Consider the following 23,715-nt stretch of genomic DNA (forward strand, 5'->3'; position numbering starts at 1 on the left):
ATTTGAATGCATTTTACTTCCAGGCTATAATGCAACAAAAGGTGAATATTTTGAAAGGGGGTGTAGACTTTCTATAGGCACTGTATATACAGTATATATATACAGTATATATATATATATACACACACACACACACACACACTGTAAGGGCACCATATAGTAGGGGGAGCGCGGGTGGACTCCACTGCAATCAGTTGCGGGGCGGCCCTCTATTGGAGAAACCATGGTTGATTGCAGGGAGGAGTTTTTGGGTACAAAGGGGAAGCAGCTACGTCAGTACTCGCCCTTGCGCTGAAAGTAGAAATACAGCCAGAGCTTGTGTTTTTGTTTTGTTACTGGTTTTGTTGTGTTTTATACAGGAGGAGTGAACGCCGGGAGCTGCAGCCACGGAGCCATCTCCAAACCCTGCAGCACATCCCTCACAGCACAGCACTGTACAGCACTACACACATACCACTACCCCGGAGAACCAGAGCACCTTTTCGTACACGGAGGATTGTGGTTGAGGAGTAGTTGTTTTGTTTAATCAGGACTGTAACCTGTCGTGTTCCATCTGATACCATTGCTGGTAGAGGGGTGGCTAATTTTTATTATTATTATTATTATTATTATTATTATTATTATTATTATTATTATTATTATTATAATACTCTTCTTATTTTTGGATAAAAAAACATGGATCGTTTGGGAGAATACTCTCTGGACATTGCATTGTTTTACCGCACCGCTCACATCCTGTTCGCAAGTGCTACATTTTCAACAGAAGTATTTTAATTTAGAATGGTATGATTCTGTAAATATCACTTGCCAAAAGAGGCGACTGTTGACACGTGGACTGTAATACAATACATACTTTTAAATCTGGTGTGTATTGTAACAGTTTGTAACACTTTGTTTTTGCTGCATTTTTGTCGTGTGAAAGTGCTGTATTGTAATTGCACAGTGAAGAGTATTTGGGATGCCAGAAAAAAAACCCGGAAAAAAAACAAACAAAATGATAAACAAGTACACTGTAACATTGAAGAGATGTGTATCATAGAAATGGTCGCGTGTGACAGATATATATGCATTAATATGCTACATATACAGTGGCTCTCAAAAGTATTCTTGGACTTTTCCACATTTCATTGTGTTACAACATGGAATCAAAATGGATTTAATTAGGAGTTTTTGCCACTGAACAACACAAAAAAGTCCATAATGTCAAAGTCAAAAATAAAATTGTGGCAGAGCAAAGCTCTGCCCTTTTAAATTGGCAGGGATGGGGTTAACTTCCCCTGCCTGCCTGGGTTTATTATGTTCAGGTGGCTGGGGTTGATTAGTTGATTAGGTTGATTAACGATCAATCAGCGCCCAGCCACCTGATATAAAAGGAGGCCTCAGCTTCTCATTTGGAGAAGGGAGCTGAGGAAGCAGGTTGGTGTTTGTTTTGTGGTTTTTTGAATTTTCTAAATCCAGTGAAGGCATTGCCCAGCCTGGAAACTTTATTTTTGTGAGTTTTGTTTTTGCTTTATTTGTGTTTGAGTATTTGTTATTTTGCCCGTGTGCACTTTATTTTTGTTTATTTATAATAAAATTGTTATTTTTTTGAACTGCAGACTGTCTCTGGGCCTCTATCCACTCGCCAGCCTGCCACAAAAATCTACAAATTGTTCTAAATTAATTAAAAATACAAAACAGAAAGAGGTGGTAGAGGCACCTAAATCGGGAGATGGTCACCTGTATAAAAGCCAGAGGCTTTATGTTCCGGGTGGGTTGTTCAGAGAAGGAATGTGTGTGTGCGTGTGAGAAAGAGAGAGAGAGAGATGGAAGAAGGAAGAAGGAAAGCAAAACAAAACAAAACAAAAACAACTGCTGCAAGTGCTGGAAGCTCCAGCACTGTATTTGTTAAGATTATTTAGTGTTTTTTGACTTGTTTTTGATTATTATTTTATTTTACTCTGTGACCATTGTTTTTGTTACAACCTTTATTTTTATGTTTAAATTAACATGTCGCCACCGCGCCTTTGCATCACAGTACTGCCTTGTCTGTTTATGTTCCTGCATCTGGACTGACGTCACCACACAGCCACCCGTGTCACAGGCTGGGACATAAACACTTTCAAAATTCAGTTTTCAGAAACTTGCGTGGCTCTCTATAAATATACCCGGAGTATCTTTCTAGCAACAGAACACACAAAAATAAATAAATAAAAAACTACTTGTCTGACTGGCAAAGTATAACGGCAAAACTTGCTGTCCGTCACACAAATCTTGTTGTCCCGAGCGTCAGGCGATACGAACTGCACACCCCTTGTAAGCACATGTATAATCACTAATGAGTACTGGTTCACTGAAACAATGACATGGTAGTGCGTTCAATACATGCACTCAGCCAACCAAAGTGGGTCTGACCACAGGACAAATTTGAGACAGGAATGTAAATGTAACAAGGGTAGTTGAGAGCTAGTGAGTAGGGGTTACATAAACACATGTTTGATCTGTTTGAGTACCCTGCAGCTGTGCAATTTGTAATGCAGGATTCCTGGTTTCTATAAAACAGTGATGTCATTTGTGCGCTGTGCAAGAGCTCCTGAGGATAAAATGACAGATACTTGCCGACAGATGCAAAGAAAAGCACAGATTTCATAACTTACTCACCATCTAACGTGCAGAGGGCAAAAAAGCCGCATCTAGAGGACTCGTCTGTGGGCCCTGTAAGCAAAACAGAACAATTCAAATGTTGAAACTGGGCCATGTGCACTGGACTGGATAAGCACATAAAAACAAGAGAAAGTTTACCAACGAGAGGAGGCCATTTGGCCTATCTTGCTTTTTTGTTAGTAGCTTACTGATCCCAGAATCTCATCAATCAGCATCTTGAAGGATTCCAGGTTGTTAGCTTCAACAACATTACTGGGGAGATGGTTCCAGACCTTTACAATTCAGTGCCTCCTACTTTCTGTTCTGAATGCCCCTTTATGTAATCTTGGGTTGTCCCTTGGGTTGACATTGTCAATGCTGGGTTGGCTAAGTGATTTCACACTACTTTTGATAAAGCATGGCTAACCTGGATGACATATACAAGTAGACAATACGCGTATCAATGCCCCAGAAGCAGGTTGTTACTGACGCTTCCATCCAAGCTTCTCTGGATTGAACCGTCGGCCCAAATGTTGATTAGAGCAAATGTTTCTACATCCCTGCTGCAGTCTTGCTCATTCTATGTCTCAATCAAGAAAAATATTACTAAACAGAATAAACAAAAATGTTCCTTTTGGAAATGAAACCACGCAGGCGTGGCTGTTTGTTTTTGCGTTGGCTCATAAATGGCCGTCAAGCATTTTGTCTCGCTCAACCCAGGTCAAAGCATGTCAACCCACATCCTGAGGTGGGTCGCTAGGACCCAGGTTAACTCGGGTCCGACCCAGGTACGTGGTTTCACACTATACAGGATTATGACCTGGTTAGCCAGTACCTGGGTCACAACCCAGGTAGGACTGCCAGTGTGAAAAGGGCTATAGATAAGATTCAAAAGGAATGTCTCTGTGTTATCAGGCAGAGTACATTGTGTCACGCTGAACACAGAGGAATGAGGGATTATAAATGTTGTCACTACAAGAATGTGTTGAAAGTCCATCCATTTAAAATTATTCTTTCTAAGCTATACAAACAACATATATTTGAATTGAATAATAGAAAAGGCAGTTTGGACCATCATAGCCTATCTCTTGTTAGCACACCATTCATCCCTCTTAGGAGATCCAATTTAATAGAATAAAATCAAGTTGTTTTTTAATGCTCCAAGGGTTTTAGATCCTACCTAACTCTGTGTCAAACGGTGCTTTTATAGTGTTCTAAACTTACATTTACTAAACTAGTCCCTCAGTATTTCACCATTCAGTAATTCACTTTATGGTTAACTCAGTGTTAGGTCACGCTGACTGTAAAACGTAAACATTTTTTTTCTTCAATTTTCTTCACTAATTCACTGTTTGATTTTTTGATATTAGTTATATATGCTATATATATATAATATATATAATATCATATATATATATATATATTATATAAGGCTATGCGCAAGTCAGAAATTATGAAGTGATATTTTGCGGGCACAGTATCAGCTTTAGGGTAAGGATAGGGTCCACACTGGGAATTAAGAATTCCTTCTTATTAATGCATGAATTTACCTCTGCTGATACTCCCAATCAGGTGCGTGGAGACGTTCTTGTTGTGAATGCGACCAGACGTCAGGTGGAGAATGACATCACGAGTGGCACCTTCACTGTATAATAAATTAATAAAAGAAACATAAACAAGCGAGCATGGCCAAATTAAAAAGATCACTCTGTGCCTTGCTTTATTTACAACTGCAGCAAGGTAACTGAGGGGGTATCTGCAAGACATCGATAGTACATTTCATGTTTAAAATGAAAAACATTCATTATCACAAGCATTTAATTAAAGTGTCACACCCAAGAAACAACGAGCAGTGCTGAACAATTCTGTTATAGTAGTTTTTGGCTTTGCTGATGTACTTATTGAATTTTTCATTGAAGAAAAGCTTGATTTAATTACTGTAAAGAGCTGAAATATGAACGTGTGTGCGAGACATTTACAAGTAAATAAGACATAGCGAGACAGAGAGTTACTGGAGTTACTATGCTTTCAAATTAGACTTTACATGTAGAAGCTAGACAAACTACTCCACATTGATAAAGTAAAAAAAAAATGCATATAGAATATAAATAAGTAAGACTTGGAGAAAAACAGATTAATCTCAGTTGCATAAGTATTCAACCCATTTGCTACTGCAGCACTAATCAGCTCAGGTGCAAATGATTTGATTGAAAGGTCACAAAATTAGTGAAATGGTTTCAGCCTGTGTGTACTCAAAGTGGTTTAACTTGTATGTAATTTCCCTCAGGTATATAAAGACTTTCAAGCTGCAACTCACATAGTGATCAAACAACAACCATGAGGACCAAGGAGCTTTCGAAACAAGTCAGGGATAAAGTGGTAGCGAGGCACAGAGCAGGAGAAGGGTACAAGAAAATTTAAAAGGCGCTGATTATCCCTCTCAGCACAGTGAAGTACATCATTAAGAAGTGGAAAATGCATCGTACCACCCAGACACTACCTAGATCAGGTCATCCTCCCAAACTGTGCAGCTGGGCAAGCACAAAACTGGTTCGGGATGTCACTCTGAAGCCAACAATGACCTTGAGAGATCGGCAAAGTTCTGTGTCTGAGATGGGAGTCAGTGTTCACACATCAACAATAAGCTGGTCCCAACACAAAGTTGGCCTGTATGGACGGGTGGCAAGAAGAAAGCCATTATTCAAAAAGTCTCATCTTAAAGCACGTACAGAGGTTGTGAAAAAGCATGTAGAGGATACTGCAGGCATGTGGAAAAAGGTTTCGTGGTCAAACGAGACAAAAATTGAATTTTTCGGTCTAAATTCCAAGCGTTATGTCTGTCACAAACCCAACATTGCCCATCACTCAGTCAACACCGTCCCAACTGTCAATCATGGTGGTGGCAACATCATGTTATGGGGATACTTCTCTTCAGCAGGGACTGGGAAGCTTGTCAGGATAGAGGGGAGAATGGATGGTTTAAAGTACAGCCAAATACTTGAGGAAAAGTATCATGGGGTAAGGGAATCATGGGGACACAAATGCCAGTTATTCATTTTTGTCACTAGGGGGCGCCACCTGTGATAATCACAAGTGTTCAATATGTGCACCTCCATGATCCACAATGAACCACATTCGTGTGACAACGGACATTATGGCAGTATTACGCATCTCATCAGGTATGCTGGCCATCTCCCAGAAAATGGCATCCTTGCGGTCCAGAATTGTGCGAGGGTTCCCTCGTTACATGCGTGACTTCAGGTACCCCCATAACCAGAAATCCGCTGGTGAATGAGGTGGCCATTTACAAAGGAAAGCCACATGAAATGATTCTGTCCTGAAAGTGCTCATGCAAGACACGTTTCAACTGGTTACCAAATTGCAGAGGGGCACCATCCTGCATGAAGAGTGTAGTGTTTATCACATCTTGTTGCTGTAGCACTGGAATGACATGGGTTGTCAGTATGGTGTGGTATCGTGCAGCAGTGATTGTGCACGTCTGAAGTCCCCTTGCTGATGGCTCTTCAAAAAAGAACAAAGTTTTCCGTAAAGCCACACCACACTGTCACTTTAACAACACGTATCGGTCTCGCAAATGTTGGATTAGTCTCCGACCAGATAACACAGTTGCGACTGTTCACACTTCCAGACAGGATGAAGTGCGCATCCATGTCATCCAATTCCAGTGGTGCCAAGAACTCCTCCAATGCTTGAACATGATGCAGCTTGTACAAATCCAGGACGGCAGGCGATAGCACGTGCGTTTGTGCTGGGTTGTTCTGCTACGGCAAGGCCGATCTCAGCAACAACTGTTTTTGAACAGCAACTCTTGAACACAGCCCGCTGCGGATTTTATACACTCTAATGTATTCCCCGAGAGTTGCCTCGGCATTGCTTCCTTTGCTGTAAAAAAAAAAAAAAAAAAAAAAAAAAAACCTGACTAGTTCACCTCTCTGCACACTTGTCAGCTTCATGTTGCTTGAGTGAGCTGCCTTGCGAGTGACTGTCCTATTTATACCCACAGTACTGTAGTATGGAAATACGTGGCAGTAACCTAGAGACATAAATTAATAACTGTATCATTTGTGCTCTCATGGCTCCCAAAACCAGGGGTTCCCAATCCTGGTCCTATTTAAGGTGTTACTGTGGCAGGGCAGAAGAGCCCTGCATGTAATCAGTAGGGCAGGGCAGATACCTGTTGAGAAATACATTGTTGAATTTATTCTGATTTAAAAGTAATGGTCTATTGTTATTATCGTTGCAGTTGTATAGTTTTAAAATAAATGTTTTAAAATCAATTTGTTGTGTTAATTTAAAAACGTGATGTTTGTTTCTTATTGTTTGGCAGCATGGATGGGGTTAAAGCCTAAATTATAGGCAAGGCAACTAGCATTATAGATAAAAATCACTGTGCAAGCAACGCACAGTTGTATATTGAATTAATCTAAACTGTATTAACTGAAGACTCTCAAGCTTTACCAATCAAAATCACCAATGAAGATCCAGTGATATGTAAATATTTATGGTGCAGATTGTATTTAATGTACATGAAACCATTGTATAGGGCAAGATCCTAAGGGCGAGTTTGAATACTTTGATAAATATTTTTTACTCCCAAAATATAAATCAATACACAGTGTTTCATTCAATCAGTGTGTAAAGACATTTGCAGACTACAACTAGCTATGTATTTCTTTTGGGAGGGGTGAGGCCATCATGTGTTATAAGAGGCTGTGTGGTTCAGTGGTTAAATAAAGGGCTTGTAACCAGATCCCGGCTCACTCACTGTCTCACTGTGTGACCCTGAGCAAGTCATAACTTCTCTGTGCTCCGTCTTTTGGGTGAGACTTTGCTGTAAGCGACTCTGCAGCTGATGCACAGTTCACACACTCTAGTCTCTGTAATTTGCTTTGGATAAAGGCGTCTGCTGAATAAACTACTACAACTACTACTACTAATAATGAGTTCAGTTTGTCAATCCCCTCTTTACTCGTTGACTTGTCCTTAGTACGTAGTTTTTTGTAATTACAAATGCAAAAATCTCTACCAAGTTTTAATTTGCCTGTCATTGGACTAGCATTGAATTACCTGAATTTGCAGTGACTGGGTTCTCAAATATGGTCTAATTCGAAATCCCCACACGATGAAGATGAGCAGTGACAATGGTATTGGGGCAGGGTTTTCAAAAAATATTATGATTATTTCCAGGTATTATCTTTCAGTCCATTTTTTGTCGTATTATCGCACTATAAAATGACATATAGTACATAACATATGCACCAAAAAAAACCATAAACATATTCCTTTTTGTACCCACTTGCTTATCAGAGATGTTGGTGGTTCATATATAGAGGCTGCATGCATTTAAGAAAAAAGACATGACAGGATATTAGCTGAGCCCCTACCAGCTGATATACAAATGCTTAAGTGCAGAGGTGTTGTATATTAACACCACCAGAATACAGTAAGTCCAGTTCCATGCAACAGCTGTGACAGCAACCAAACGTGTGTCATTATTGTTGTGTAAAAAGTTACTTAAAATGAACAGCTGCATTAAAGAAACCTAGAACAAGAACAGTGAAAATCTAAAATAAAAATACACTTAAAGTTTGAGTGTTGCACATGTACCATAAACAAAATGCCCTGAAAATGTAACAAAGAAAATCAGTTTTAATGAAGGGCTGTAATGCAGCAAATATCTAAAATATATGACAAATGTGCTTGCTGTGGTGTATTTAATATCGAAACTAGCAGAAGGAACACGCTGCAATTTAAACTTTTTTATACTGAATAATAAACGGTGACATGTAATCAGAAGAGCTGTCTGTTACATTCTGTCAGATCAGGACTTGACTAACGCTGAGCATGGGAGCTGCAGCATGCTGTTTCCCATATTACAACTACACAATTAAAAGGTGCAGACCCCATATACACATTTTCAGCCAATATTGTGTTGCAGGGACAATGATGCTCCATAAGTCAATATTAATTTTTTTCAAAAATGTCCCTGTGGGAGGGGGGTGCCCCCTCAACACTCCATGCCATGATAAGATCGGTGCCCCCTAGTACCTTTTAAGTGCCACATACCTTAAAACCTACTGGGGAGGAAAATTGTTTTTAAAAGGCAAGTACATATAAACTACAACCCTTGCAAACCCCTGGTTACCTGACCGCTGACCCAGCACTTGTACCTGATTGGTGTCTCACTAGCCCCCTCTCCCGTTTCGGTGGGGACTTTGCGGTTCCAGGTACAAAGCAGGATGGCATAGCCACAGCCTGGCTGAGAAACCATGAGCTCCGGGACACCTTCAGGACCAGGGTTCACAGACAGACTGTCCACCTTATTTCAGAACAGAGTGGGGGACAGTCAGGATTAAGGGTACATGGAATTCACATCTCAACCAATAAACAAGTTCTAAACCTAACTGATATACAATGGCTTCTTGTTAAAGGAAAATTAAACTGTTAACTAGTAATAGGAACTAGAAAGAATCTAAGTCATTAATGTAGATTAGGAATAGCAGAGGATACTGCTCCCTGTGGTGCTCCACTGGTTGCCTTGCTCCATTTTGAGGTTTCTCCTCTAATCAGTACTTTCTGTTTTCTACATGTTAACCACTCCCTAATCCATGTGTATGCATTTCCTTGTATCCCTACTGTGTTCAGTTTGAGAATTAATCTTTTATGCAGGACTTTGTCAAAAGCTTTCTGGAAATCTAAATAAACCATGTCATATACTTTGCAATTATTCATTGTCAATGTTACATCCTCAAAAAAAAAAAAAAAAAATCAAGCAGGTTAGTCAGACACAATCTCCTTTTCTTAAAACCATGCTGACTGTCTCCCAGGATACTGTTATCATATAGGTACTTTTCAGTTTTGGATCTTATTATAGTTTCCAGAAGTTTACTTCTTTCATTTCTTTGAGTACTGTTGGGAGGTTCTCATCCGGTCCAGGGGATTTGTTTATTTTAAGAGCGCCAAGTCCCTTTAACACCTCTGCCTCTGTTATGCTAAAGTTATTTAAAACTGGACAGGTACAGGTCGACGTAGGGCATGTCCGTATTTTGTTATTTTTAATAGCCTTCTGAATTCCCCTTGCAGAGATGTCTTAACATAACACTGTCAACTTATAAACAACAAAATAATATAGTACTATACATGGGGTTGGGTGAGCATTGCATCAGTATTAAACAAAGTGTTTGCATTCTAGTACCGTTTAATTGACAGGGCTTGTTTTTTCCCCTTCAAGAACAGACTGTGTCACGATTCAAAGGGACATGTCTGCAAGGTGTTTAAATTGATTTTGGGGAATACGTGACCAGTCCACAATGATCATCACCTTTAATTCCTTCAAGAAAGATGGGGGTGGTTATAAGTCTTTTCTCCAGAATAATCCACAAAGACATAACATTAAAGAGCACTTTCACATCTTGTTATTTTCAAATGATTTAAATCAGACTTCACATGCAAATGGTACCAAATGGCCTCATGCTTGGTACCAAGCATCAAATTCTTATTTCAGTAACGTACATTACCTGCCACGGCTGTATATCAACATCATGTACAAAGCAGCATATAATATCAAATAGCAATGCAAAGTTTACTGATTGGGATTCCCAAGATAGTGTGACATCTACTAGCAGATGTACTGTAACTTCATATTTTTCCCTCTGAAAAACAATCAAATTATATTTTTGTCTTGTAAACATGTTTATTCCCATTTTTTTAGATCCTTTTGAAAATGTAATAAAAGTAAACCAGCCAAAAGCCCTGACTTGCAGGTATGATCCCAATTATTTTTCTGTAAGAGACATGCATGGTTACATCATGTTTAAATACCTAACTTAACAGCCAACGTTCTGAATAAAAAATGAAGTTAGTAAATAAAAAAATTCCAACTTTGACCTTCCCTAAATGAAAATATAGGGCGATTATAATTGTCAGAGCATCGCGAAAACTGGAGGGTGTGTGGAGGATGATATGCAAAGGAAAATATTGACAGGAGACAATGCAAAACATCAATGCTATATCAATTATGAAATCACCCTTTATGTAACTGGTAACCCCTTGTTCAGAGATAATCAGTTTAAGCAAATATTAGTCAAAGTGCAAAGGGATTTTTCCATAAATTCCAAAAAAAAAAAAAAAAAAAAAAATACTAAAGACAGTTTTGCATTATAATGTGCATATAAAGGCCTACTCCTCAAAAGGTAGCATCACAGGAATGTAATCTTCACCTCCCATATTGGGAGAAGTTGTTATAGTGCCTGGGCTGTACCTGTCCTTCCAAAAGCCACTTCTTGAGCAGGACCAGCTGTCCAGACCCAATGTCAGAGCTGTCGGGTGAATCCTCCCAGCGGAACGCCCGTACCACACGGTCAGTGTATCCCACCACCAGTTCACTTCTCCCATCTCCGTCTGTCAAGTCAGAATAAAAGTTTCATCACTCTACCACATTCCACCATAGATAAACATTACAATATATGCAAATTGGCCATAGCTGAAATGTGATTGGTTCGCAGTGGCCATGTTTTTTGATGCAGCAACTTGCATCAAACAAACTTGAAACACAACCTTACCTTCTCTTGAACAAATCTAGGCCATAAGGGTAGTCTGAGCACCAAGTTTCACATCTCTACCATAAACAGTTTCAGAGAAGATTTTAAAAAAATTGTCCAATATTTGTGAAAAAATCCAATAGAGTTGCCAAACCATGTGACCTATGACCTTTTTGTGAATAATACCACCAAAAAATTGACTGAATGATAATACCCCAAAATAATCTTAACGTTTTTTAATAAAGCAGAGCAAATATAGTATTAGGTGGTGGGTCACGGCGGTCGACGGCTTATTGTAAAAACCCTTAACCTCATACTTCATATTTTCTGGAAGTAATTAAATCCAATGTGTTTTAAATTTGAATATATTATTTTGCTGTCGGTCTTCCAAATATCCACGCATATGCTTCAAACCTGACACAAAGAAAATGTACACTAAAAAATATTAAATGATCTGGAATAAATTACTAAACACAGGTATGACATATGGGCTTTATATTACTTACTAGGGTTTGGGAATTTTAAACGTTTAAACATATAAACTAAAGAAGTTGTAAAACGTTTAATAATATGCTTGACGTATAACCGTTCTCGTGACAAATGTCACCAAACACATTTTTTCATACATTCATTTTAGTATTTTATCATCAGTAGTCCATTGCGTATGAGACTGCTCTAGTGCTACAGTAAGGGCTTTTCTAATTGGTGCACTGTGTGTGTTCATGCCTGTAGTAGGTAAGGTATATGGTATCAATTCCACGATGGTGTTAAATAACGTTAATGACCAGCATTTATTTCTGAGTTTGTTCTATATTTAAAATGGCATCTTTGAACAAAGGAAGCCACGTTTGGAAGTATTTTGAGGAACGAGAAAGCCGTGGTATGTAAATACTTATGCCAAACAAAATTGCCATACCACAAAAACACAAGTTTTAACAGTTTGAAATGAAAACATTAAGAATTATGATGGCAATGAAAAGCAAACATCCATAACAACATTTGCTATAGATTTGGCCGAACAGGGTGTGATCACGTTATCCCCTATGAGGACAGTGTGTATGAATCGTGAATGCAGCAGTTTTGAAATCAATGTAAGATTATCCCAGTACCCCATGAAACAATAACAGCGAAGCTTGAAAAAGCTGTTCACACAAAACTTTCAGAGGGTGAAAAAGTTGCAATTACCACAGACTCGTGGACCCCATTCCCCAATCTTCCCATGGGTGGAAGGCTTTTTTCACTTGAAATTGTAATGTAGGCTTTTAGACTGAATGGCCATTTATGTTTAGTACAGTTTGTATTTGTATGTTGGAACTACTGCACTAAAGCAAAGGACCTCTGAGAGACACTTTAAACAGGTAGGCCAGGCATCTCTTTTTACAATTTAATGTAAAATTGTGTGGATACATGAATTTAAATACTTTACATTATTTAGTAATACTTGACCGTATACAATGAACTGCACAAAAAGGAAAACATTATATTAATTACGTACTATATTACTTGATTGTGTGTTAATTTGGCATTTAAAACATGACTTTTTGGCCAGTTTATATACACTAGTACAGTATGTAGAAGAGAAACACATTTGATTCGAGTACTCGGAAATTGTAATGTTCAAGTACTCATCTCGAGCAACAACAGATCTAAAAAATCCCACCACTACTATCAAAGACGGCAAACTTTTAAATCTCTGAGACAGACTGTCACAGTGCTCTTTAAAATTCTAAAATATTGTGCTATTTTATCCCTGGTAATTTCCTTTTCCAGAAGTGAAAATATTTCCAACTTTTTTCAATTGTAAGCACTCCGTTGTACATTGGGTGATGCTCATGTCTTAAATTTATTTAGTTATTCTTTTAAACCATATCATTTTGGGCAAAGTTACTTAACTAAAAAAAAAAATAATAATACAAAAAACATAATAGGTTCCTGTTTTTCCGTTGCTAAGCGGACCTTTAAGAAACACACTATTCTAAAAACACTATACTATCCGAAAATGTGTTCAATATGTATATCTTCACTAACAACTTTAATTACAACCAGAAATATAAACATTTCAATACACAGTTTGATGTGTAAGTGTTTGTTTTTTTACTTTGTAGTAAGTCTTGGCAATGTTGAAACGTTATTTGCATATTTTAGGGTTCATTTGTTTAGAAAATACTCCCCAGGGCAGTCAGTATCAGAATGTAATATAAAGAGTGTATATGCAGATATGGTTTAAACACCGGCATTGCAAAGAGTTTAAATGTTCACAAAAGAAAAACCTTATACAGTATATACAATCTTAGATGTCTTTCGCGTGAGACGTTGTTATAAGTGACTCTGCAACTGATGAATAGTCCACACACCCTAGTCTCGTATCATGTAAAGCGCTTTGTGATGGTGGGCCACTATGAAAGGCACTATATAAAAATAAAGATGATTTATTATTATTATACAGACTGAGTTCAATCAGTCATTTACACTTATTTGGCGGTACTTATAACATTGCTTTTGACATTGCATGCTGGAATGTAAGTTAGGCATACAATGATCAAATGTGCAAAAACAGTGGTAACAGATATTACTAACGCTGCGTCACGTAGTGTACTGCATACATCATTTGCTAATCCAAAACATCATTCAAAAGGGTTGAGTCAGATTTCAAAAACGTGGATATTTCTTTTACAAAACATCAGTAACATCTAATGAGGGTCCCCCCAAATTTGCCAACTGCATACAATGCTGTCTGTAAGATAGAGCAGGGCAAAATAAGAACTAGGTAGCAAAATGACTTAACACCTGATTTACATAACTAAATTAAGTTATTTATATTTTTACAGGTTCAACTTGTAGATAGAAGACACATTTTACATCAACCCTTTGAAAGCCATAGGATTAGCGACCCAAATCAAGGTTTAGAAATCACTTTGTAACCTAGTTCTTACTTTGCCCCTTTAAAAAAAATCAGGCCTTTTGTGTGCTCCACACATCGTTAAAATCTCAATTATTTGCTAGTTATTTGATACTGTATAGGCTGAATTATCCTGTCAGTCTCATAAAAGTTAATGCTGCTCTGTAAAATTCTGACAAACAAAAACAGTTTCCTTAAATAATATAAAGCCCATACTTCATAAGTGTGTAAAACAATGTATTCCAGATAGGATATTTTGATCTTGCATGGGGTTTGACACATAAGCAAATTATTTATTTATTTATTTATTTAGTCATTTAGCAGACGTTTTATCCAAAGCAACTTAAGAGACTTAAGGGTGAACTATGAATCACAACTGCACAATTTAATTCAAGATCATTATTTCCTCTTACATTCAGATTTTTCATTTTCATAACATTTGTTAAAACTGTTAGCAAGCCATAGTTTGTCTATCTGACATGGAATGACTCAAAAAGGAACCATTGAAACCATCGTTTGGCATGATCTGCTAAATTAAATGAATAATGATTTGGGGTTTTTATAGGTTACCATGGACCAGTTGCTTTATGAACTCACCAATGTCACTGATGAGAATGACCTTAGTGTTGGCAGGAATGTGCTGAGTAAAAGATGGCTTCTGATCCTCCCCAAACAGCACCTCCTGGTGGCTGGTGGACTCTGACTTGGCTGGTGAAACACTCAGGTCAAACAGGTGGAACCAGCCCTCAGCGCCAACAGCAACCACAAAGTTCTAATAACAAACACAAAGCAATTACTAAACAAACTTTTTGATTATGCCCGTAGGCAGCTAGATGTTTGCAAGTGTGTGTGCATGTATGACTTTATCCATAGCTACATTGCAAGCCACATATTTGGTAGAAAGTTCTGTGGTACACTACCTTAGATAGAGTTACATAGGGACCACTGTATTACTTGGTGGTCCAGTGCTTAAAGAAAACAGCTTGTTACCAGGAGGTTCCAGGTTCAATCCCATATCAGTCACTGACTCACTGTGTGTGACCCTGAGCAAGTCACAAACTCCTTGTGCCTTCAGATGAGACGTAAAACTGAGGTTCTACTGTAAGTGACTCTGCATCTTCAGCTTTCTTCCCCAAAACTCTAAAAGCCACCACACACTAGACCGGCCTGACACCATCAAGCGCCGACAAGTAAAATCCATCGGCATCATGTGGTAATGGCCCAGTGACATCAACGTATAAAATATCCATGCCAATTTCAAATATCACTGAAAGAACAGCTGGTCTGTACAGTAGAAAGCACCCAGATGTCCGTGGTGCCCTGACGCAGATACTCCAGGTGGTTCACTAAAAAGGAACCCTGGGCTTCTGGCAGCAAGGCCCTAGGGCACCTGCTGGGCTTGTGTCTTAGCCTGAGGTCTTTGCTTCTGCGGCTGGCGACGGAACTTGTTAAAGTTGCCATGGTGCACAGCCGCGAGCTGGTTATGAAAACCCCCTCTGGCTGTAGTAGCAGCTGGCTGTGCTGGTCTCCGAGGCTGCTGGGGCCTTGAGCACCAGTTTGCTGCTGGTTTATGCATCTGAGGTGGCCGCTTGGAAAGCAGACGCACCAGTTCATTTGTGGACTCCCATGCACGGTGAGAGTGCTGTAGCATTTCATCCACCGCAGGACCAAAGATATGCTCCGATGTAATGGGGACATCTAACAGATCATCATACACTCGTGTCTGGGAAAGCCAAAGCTGTCTTCTTGCAGCTACCAAAGCAGCAAGTCCGTTCAGTTGAGATACAGAGCAGGTTTCTATTCACCAAGCGCAGCTCCTCTAGCTGCTGTGGTGAGGGTCTACGACTCTCAGAGACAGCCTTCAATAAACAGCTCTGGTAGGCTACCAAGATACTACTACAGTTACCCAGCTGTGCGCTGAACGCACCACCGGCTGAGTAAGCCCACTTCAGAATGTTTTCTGAGACCCGACACTGTTTGTTAGGGGAGGTAGCATCCTTGGTCAAGAGCGCTAATTTAGGCACCTGCACCAGCGAGGCAATTACAGCATCTACAGGAGGAAAGTAAGCCAACCCCAGTTTTTCAGCGTCATGCAGGCTGTATGATGAGCCCATTGACCTGGAAACAGCCAGAGCTGTAGCAGGGTGACCCCATGACGATTAGACATCAAAAAGAAAATCTGGGTGCACTGGGGGGGACACGGTAGACGTAGCAGGCTCATTGTCAAAGACGGACTGTTTCCTTGTCCTATCTATTTTGCAGTGGCCCTCTTAATTAATGACAGCAGCTCTTCTGACAGGGATACATGGACTGGTAATGGGCTGTCAGTCTACCTCCTCACAGGGGAACTCCTGGCCGCCAGCCTCATCAGAGGCGACGATGGACAGCATATCCTCGTGGTGCCAGTCTGTACTTAAAGCCCTGTACAGGAGTGCGCTCAGGCAGCAGCTCAGCAAGCACTGTGCCCTGATGGGAAACAGCTGCCCAGAGTTTCTCCATTTGTTCAGAGTCAGACAATCTCTTAGAATGGTGACTCTTCTTCCTCTTTTTAGGAGAAGGAAGAGAAGGTGGAGAAGGAGAAGGGGAGGCAGAGGAAGATGAAGAAGACCGCAAGGACGGCTTCTTATGTGGCCTCTTGTCTCGGGCAGTTTTCCAACTCTGCCTTGCACATTATATGGCTTTTTGTGGTTGGTTATTCCCCTTTATAAATTTGGGCCTTAGTTATTTCCTTTGCCCGGGGATCTTCACGATCAAATTGCTTTGAACATTTTAGTGCTTGAATTAAAGTTAGCTGCATTGATTCTGCCTCTTTCTTTTACTTAGTGGTCTTTGAAAAATCTGTGTGTTCTGCAGGGTGACATACCTGGAGATGAAGGATTAAATTTGTTGTATTATAGTCCTTACAGCTATCGCCCCTTGAGACACACAACTTGCAATCTGTTGTCTTCACATACTTAAAAAAAAAAAAAAAAAAAAAAAAAAAGCCAAACGCAGCTCTTTTGAGATATTCTGGTTGGTCGCACCTTACACTCAGTCAGTACTGAAGGAAAATAGCTAATCAGTGTTCTTGTGTCATCAGTAAGCGCACCAAACCGAAATAAATGCTGTGCTGGGAAGAAAAAAATTGAAAATTTATAAAAAATGCCAATAGCCAATTGTGTTTTTCTCCCTTATATTGGTGCCATGCAGATAAGCTACAGATTACCGGTGCACCTCTACTTATTATATAAAACACTGATGTTTACAATATATCAAAAACCTTGTTATGGCAAAGTCACCTGAGATACATATATATAAATACACACACACACACATATATATATATATATATATATATATATATATATATATATATATATATATATATATATATATATATATATGTACCGATGACTCATGACCCCACTCTTAATCGGGTCCCGATTCCAAGAGGGAGCGAGTCTCAATGTCCCCATTCTTACCGGACTGTCCACAGGGTAATGGATCCTGTTAAATTGAGTGAGGATTATCCTGTAACACCGGCACTGATGCTGACAGTGCCGAGCCACACTGAATACCCAGTGCCAAGAGGTTTATGCAAGTGTGTGCTGGCAATGTGATTTAATTACAAATACATAACATACAGTTATGTGGATATGTTATTTAATCGTAACTAAACCTCACGCATATGTATGCGCGTGTGTATGAATCAATCAATACATAATACCCCTAACTTTGATATCATTGTAAACCGTTAACCAAATTTGAAGAGACTGTGATTCGTTTGTATCCTATAGCATAAAACAAGGCAGGCGGAAAGTTTATTAATGGAGATGCACCCTCAAAATGAGACTGAGCCAGCTGCGAGGTGGAGAAAGGGGAGATGGTGGGAGAATGAAGCAAGATAACAGTGTAAAGTAAACTATCACCAGCCACTTTTACCAGCTCACGCTGCTTATTTGGGAAAAAGAAAAATTAAATAAAATACAAAAGTTTAACCTACCTACCCTATTTATTTATTTTTTTTGATGGAATGTAGTGTCAATGTTGTTTAAATACAATTTTGTTAAATAAAATGCAAAATCAACATAAAACTGTCTGTTTAAAAAACATTGCGACTTACCTTTCCTTTGTTACAAATGTCCCCTACTCCAACACAGGTAACCTGCAAAACAAAACAAAACAATGTTTAAAAAAAAACATCAATTGGATGTTTATACACATGAAACCAGCTAGTGGAAGACGTACTGAATGAACAGAAATGGTATCCTCTTTTTCTATGCCAAGACGTGAGATGAAACACATGGTCAAGACAAAGCCAGGTGCAATAACACAAAGTACTGTATTATGATGGCTACAGACTTATAGTAAACAGCACTTATACAACACCCTTGCCTTAGAGAACCCCTGTGGTCTCAATAACCCATTAATATGCGATGTGGCCTTGGCTATAGAGCCTTGCAAGAAGGACAGAAATACAAACCTTCCAACTTGCTGTTTAGTTTATATATTTACTCTAAAAGCCCATTTAACTTAACAAGACAACATTAATCACACTAAAATCTCCCATCTAGTTGCATTCTGACTTGAGAAGCTCTGACATAGTCTCAAGAGTATATAACCCCTGTCATACTGTTTCCCGGGTGCAGTTTTTTTTTTTTTTTTCAAATCTCACCATTCCAACACAGGATCGTGTCAGCCAGGGTTTGGAGTCATCGTTCTTATACACATACAGCTTCCCACTTGTGTCCCCCACCACAAGCTCGTTTAGCTAAAACAAAAGAAACGTCCAATGTATTTAACTTGAGTAATATGTAGTTATATTTACATTTATTTTAACAGTTGGGCTTTAGTTCAACAATTAACTTGTCACCAAACATGGACTGTACATTTATGACAGATTGACTACTCAAGGTATATCCGTTTACTGATTCTGTAGGTAGAGCAAGTACAGTTCCCTTAAACAAGTTTATGTAGTAAAAGCATAGTAGAGTGTCATCAAACACAGTGAAAGCATGGCAAAGCAAAGCACATTTCAATCTTGGCAGAACATGGTAAACTGTGGTAAATAGCATTGGAAAAATTCAGAAATCCCGTGCAAATCTATCATAATACACTTTTTATAAGGATTCAGTGGACTGTACAAATCTGTTTTGGTGTGTGTGCGTGTGTATTTTGGCTTTTCAGAAGTCTAGTTTTCCATTGAACCATTAGTTATGCCATATTCGTCTTATTAAAATGTTGAAAGAGAAATCTGTAGAAAAAAAATATTATTTTTTTTACAATAACGAGAACTAATTCGTCAACTAACATTTCAAATCTTCATCACGTAGCAGTGCTTTATTTTTTCCTTCGTCTTTTTAAAAAAAAAAAATAATGTTTTGAGTTGCATGCATGTAAACATATACAATTATTAAGAAATATACCGTGTCATTGTCTGCATCTCCTAGGCATATTGCGTGGGGGAACAGGGTGCCAGAGAAATCCAGACTGACCCGCTGAACGTAACTGAGGGAACGCATTGCACTCGGGGTAGGCAATTTTTCTGTACTCTAAAAAGAAGCCCAGCAGGCGAATAGAAAGAGGAAATGCAGTCCCTGACTACTGTCTACTAAACACCATAAAAAATCAGGAAATCTGCAAAACGCCCGACATATAATTCAAAACAAACGCGCTTTAACCCAAATGACACAATACACAGTACAATACATTTGTTGCAGGTTGAAGTTCACAATTTACACGAATATCTTTCTTGAAACACTATTTTTTTTTATTTGTTTAGAGTACAGTTCAAACATGCTAGCAAAGACCTTCTACACTCAAGACAGTCAACTCCTCTTTTTCTTCCGTCCCTGTCGAACCGGTGCATCATGGGAATCCAAAGAGTTCCGGTAGCGACTTACCCCCTATCTTATATATGGAAAATCTGCCTCATTTTCTATTGCAAGCCGCCTGTTTTTAAAACGATTGAATTTTTAAACACGATTCACTTAGATTTATTCAGAGACACCCTCCTTAACACACTGATGTTTTCACCTAGCCTGACAAGAGCTCTATCGACGTGCTGTCAGTAATTGCCACTCTCATGCATATTCATGAGCAGTAAAAAAGACTTGTGCGTGGTTTGGTTGTCAAGGATAGAGAATAGCTGAGGTAAGAATATAAATACAAGCTGATAAATTAAAAGAGATGTTGTAAATTTAAATATTTTTTAAATTAAGCAGTTGCATTAATTAAGACGACATAAATGTAAACATATTTTTTAATAATAGACACTATTTTCAATAATAGACGTTGTAATTTTAATAATACACTTTAATGCGTAAACAATAACGATGCTGAAGTTGGCTTCTTATTCGCCAGCTTCTTATCGGCCAGCTACTTATTCGCAACCCGCACATGTAACACACATTGAATAAGTTACTGGGGTATTTCGGGGTTTAATCCCCCTGAACCACTTATTCAAAGTTCTACGTCCCCCATGTGTATTTATCCCAGCCCCAAACTAATTCTGATAAACAAGCAGCGGGTAAACATGGCACAGACAACGTATTCCAGTTTATTCACATACAGAAAATGTAACACAAATTTAATAAGTAAATGGAGTATTTCTGCAGTTAAATCATTTTCGGCCACTTATTTCAAAGTTGAGAATCAACTTTGAAATAAGTGGCCCAAAGCGATTTAACACCTGAAATACCCGTTATTTATTCAATCGCTGTTACATTTCTATGCGAACTCACGTTGTTTTGTTTTGCTAATCAGTTGTCTGTTGATTGAAATGAATTTAGATAACGTCGAAACTGATCAGCGATGAGTAAATTAGCTGTTTGGGTGTGTCTGTTAGCTGGCTGTAAGGTTAAAACTAAGGTTGTTTTGTTTTGCTAATCATTTCTCTCTGGCGATCACCCTGCTTGGATTGTGTTTAGTTGTTTGCTGTAGACAGGGATAAAATAGCGATTTTGGTAAGTACAATTGAATCCTTGTTGCTGATGTAAAAACATTAGCTGGTTGAAGGAATTAATGTTCTAAAGAATTCAGAGCTGTGGATGATTGAAATGAATTCAGATAGCGTGGCAACTGGACCAGCTCTAGACCTGTAGGACAGTATAAATTGGCAATCAGTGTCTTAGAACGCCAGCCGTTCTGAGCACCAGCCTTCTGAGGGCCACAGGACCAATGGCAGTCTGAGCTGTGGCAGTCTAAGGGCCACACGACCAAGGGCAGCCTGAGCTGTGGCAGTCACAGCGAGGACAGGTAGAGCGAGGACCGTTTCCTTTTCCAAATCTCTCCCAACAACTACTAAAGGCCTCATTCCAACTCTTGACATTAGCTATATTTAAATAGCGTTATTAAGGTGGCGGTTTACTTAGGTGCTTTACTGTTGTTAGTATGGTTAAATTGAATAGAGGTTGATTTGCAATTTAATTGGTTTTCACATAGCGTTTTTGTAGTTGTGTGATCCCATTGGAAGTGCATTGAAACTATTGATTTGCTTAAGCTTTGTCTTTAGCGCAGTGTAGCAGCTATTAACCAGTTCCCTTGCAAAGTGAGGGTGCGAGGAGAGGCTGTTGAAGAAAAGCTGAACCTAGCCACACTCTGGAAGACGGCAACTACTAGACAGCTCTGTACCCTCCCCCCACCTCTCCCACTACTACTGTACCTATCTGTCTCACCTGTCCTGCTATGCATGTCTCTCACGTCTCCCTGTTATTGTTCTTTCGCTCCAGTCCTGTCATCTCTCCGACGCTGCTCCACTAACCCCTCTGCCTCCCCTCCCACTCTCTCTCTGGTGCCCTCTGGAATTGTCGCTCTTCTGCTAACAAAGCAGATTTAGTCTCTGCCTTTGCCTCCCACCTCTCTCTCGATTTCCTTGTTCTCACTGAAACCTGGCTCTCTCCTGATAACACTGAAACTCCTGCTGCCGTGTACTCTTTCTACGCCCTGTCCCTGTCTTGCTAGCCCAAAACAAATTTTGTTACGAAAACTAAAGGGTGCGAAAAGAAGTGGGATTGGTGTCCACTCTCCCTCCTTACTAACCTCTCCGTCAACACCTAATTGTACTGTACCGTTCCCTGGACCTCTCGCTCACTTTCTCGATGAACTCAGCTATCTCCTCACCTCCCTACTCTCTGTCTACCCCAACTGTCCTGTTGGGTGATTTTAATATCCATCTCTCCACCCTCACCCACTCTGCTGGATTACTTCCTCTTCTTCACTCCTTCAACTTCTCCCTCTCTCCATCCTCCCCCTAGCCACAAAGCTGGCCATCAACTGGACAGAACTGAGCTCTGCTGAAAAGATATGGAAGAGAACCAAACTCCTTGCTGCCCTAGACCTCTATCATGCTGGTGCAGTGTCATGAGAAATCTGGTCTCCCCTGAAAACAGGCATGTGGTTGTTGAGACCATTGCTGAGCAAAGGATGCATTGAAGTTCCTTGCATATTCAAATTGGGCGGGGCATTATTGGTTTATTTAATTACCCTGACAATGATTCTTATAAAAGGACATTGCTAATACAGGATAATCAAAGTATTTTACTGATTTTATGTCTCTGAATTTCTGTGATGACTGTCCTGGAAATCGCTAGATTTGTAGCTCGTTGCTTTTGACAACAAATCACACCAAGTCAGCCCTTAAAGTCACTAGATTTGGCGAGAAATTTGCTAAATTGACAACACTGCTTGAAGGCGCAGAAAGAAAATATTTGATTTCTGCACAGCTTATTATTGCTTTGACACAAGGAAAGGAGATTGCTTCATCAGTGCCCAGGCACTGAAATTAGAGCGGTTCTTGCCATTTAAGCAATATCATAACACATCAGTAAAGATCGTCTCCAAAGTAATGGGCCAGTAATGTTACATAGAACACACACCTGTTTCTGGACTGCTACTGATTCATCTTTCCTGTAAGTGTGTACGTGCAGCAGTTGTGTAAGGACATTGGGAAAGGTCATGGCTGTTCTGGCGTGTTTCTTTGTTGTGTTATTTTTATTAGTTAATTAGTTGCGTATTTTAACCCTTTGTAGACCAGGTCCGACATTACAATTTTCTCTTTCTTGTCCAATGTTGGACCCTGTCTGACATCATCAAAAAGACGTAAAGCACAGGTCTCTAGTCGTTTTTCTCAGGAAAAAGCCGAGAAAACCTTTCAATGGCCGAATGAAGCTGAAAAAAAAGGCGTATGACATAGCACCATGCACTACAGAGATAACGCAGACCTATACAAAGGAGATAGCTGCTTCTGTATCCAGCACGCAAAGAATATCACAGACATTTGCAGAGCTTTTTGAGATGTTATAGTAATAAAATATTGACTTGGATTACATTATGCACGTCTGTGAAGAGGTAGGTACAGCGAACAAGGGGTGGGGCTGTTTAAGTCGGGCTTAAACAGCGTGTGTGAAAATAAATTGGAACTGACGCACCTGACAAGCGCTGAATAAATGGACTGCAAAGGGTTAAGTGTTTATGTAACCTTATAATAGTTTACTTTACAACCAACACATGGTTAAATATAGTATGCCATATGTAATGGTTATGATTGGCCAATAGATGGAGTAGGAGGAGAAAAGAGACATGAATCCACAATTTTCTTGATTCCCCTCAGAGAAGCAAAGAGATTTGCAGAGAACATGAAAAAGAGGGAAAAAA

The 23,715-nt window shown here is 39.4% G+C and overlaps 1 protein-coding gene across 1 annotated transcript in view; it reads right to left on the minus strand.

Moving 5' to 3' along the window:
• The window catches only part of itfg2 (integrin alpha FG-GAP repeat containing 2), a 48,563-nt gene extending 28,401 nt beyond the window's left edge, over positions 1-20,162 (minus strand). The window contains exons 1-8 of the mRNA XM_041257147.1: positions 19,488-20,162; positions 18,737-18,832; positions 18,185-18,226; positions 14,680-14,854; positions 10,904-11,043; positions 8,814-8,962; positions 4,173-4,267; positions 2,641-2,694 (exon numbers count right to left, since the gene is read on the minus strand). Of these exons, the coding sequence (XP_041113081.1) occupies positions 2,641-2,694; positions 4,173-4,267; positions 8,814-8,962; positions 10,904-11,043; positions 14,680-14,854; positions 18,185-18,226; positions 18,737-18,832; positions 19,488-19,583 (847 nt within the window). The 5' untranslated portion in view covers positions 19,584-20,162. The remainder of the gene's footprint in view (positions 1-2,640; positions 2,695-4,172; positions 4,268-8,813; positions 8,963-10,903; positions 11,044-14,679; positions 14,855-18,184; positions 18,227-18,736; positions 18,833-19,487) is intronic.
• Between the last annotated feature and the right edge of the window lie 3,553 nt (positions 20,163-23,715).

This window comes from Polyodon spathula, chromosome 8 (genome assembly GCF_017654505.1).
Source record: "Polyodon spathula isolate WHYD16114869_AA chromosome 8, ASM1765450v1, whole genome shotgun sequence".
Taxonomy (NCBI): Eukaryota; Metazoa; Chordata; class Actinopteri; order Acipenseriformes; family Polyodontidae; genus Polyodon; species Polyodon spathula.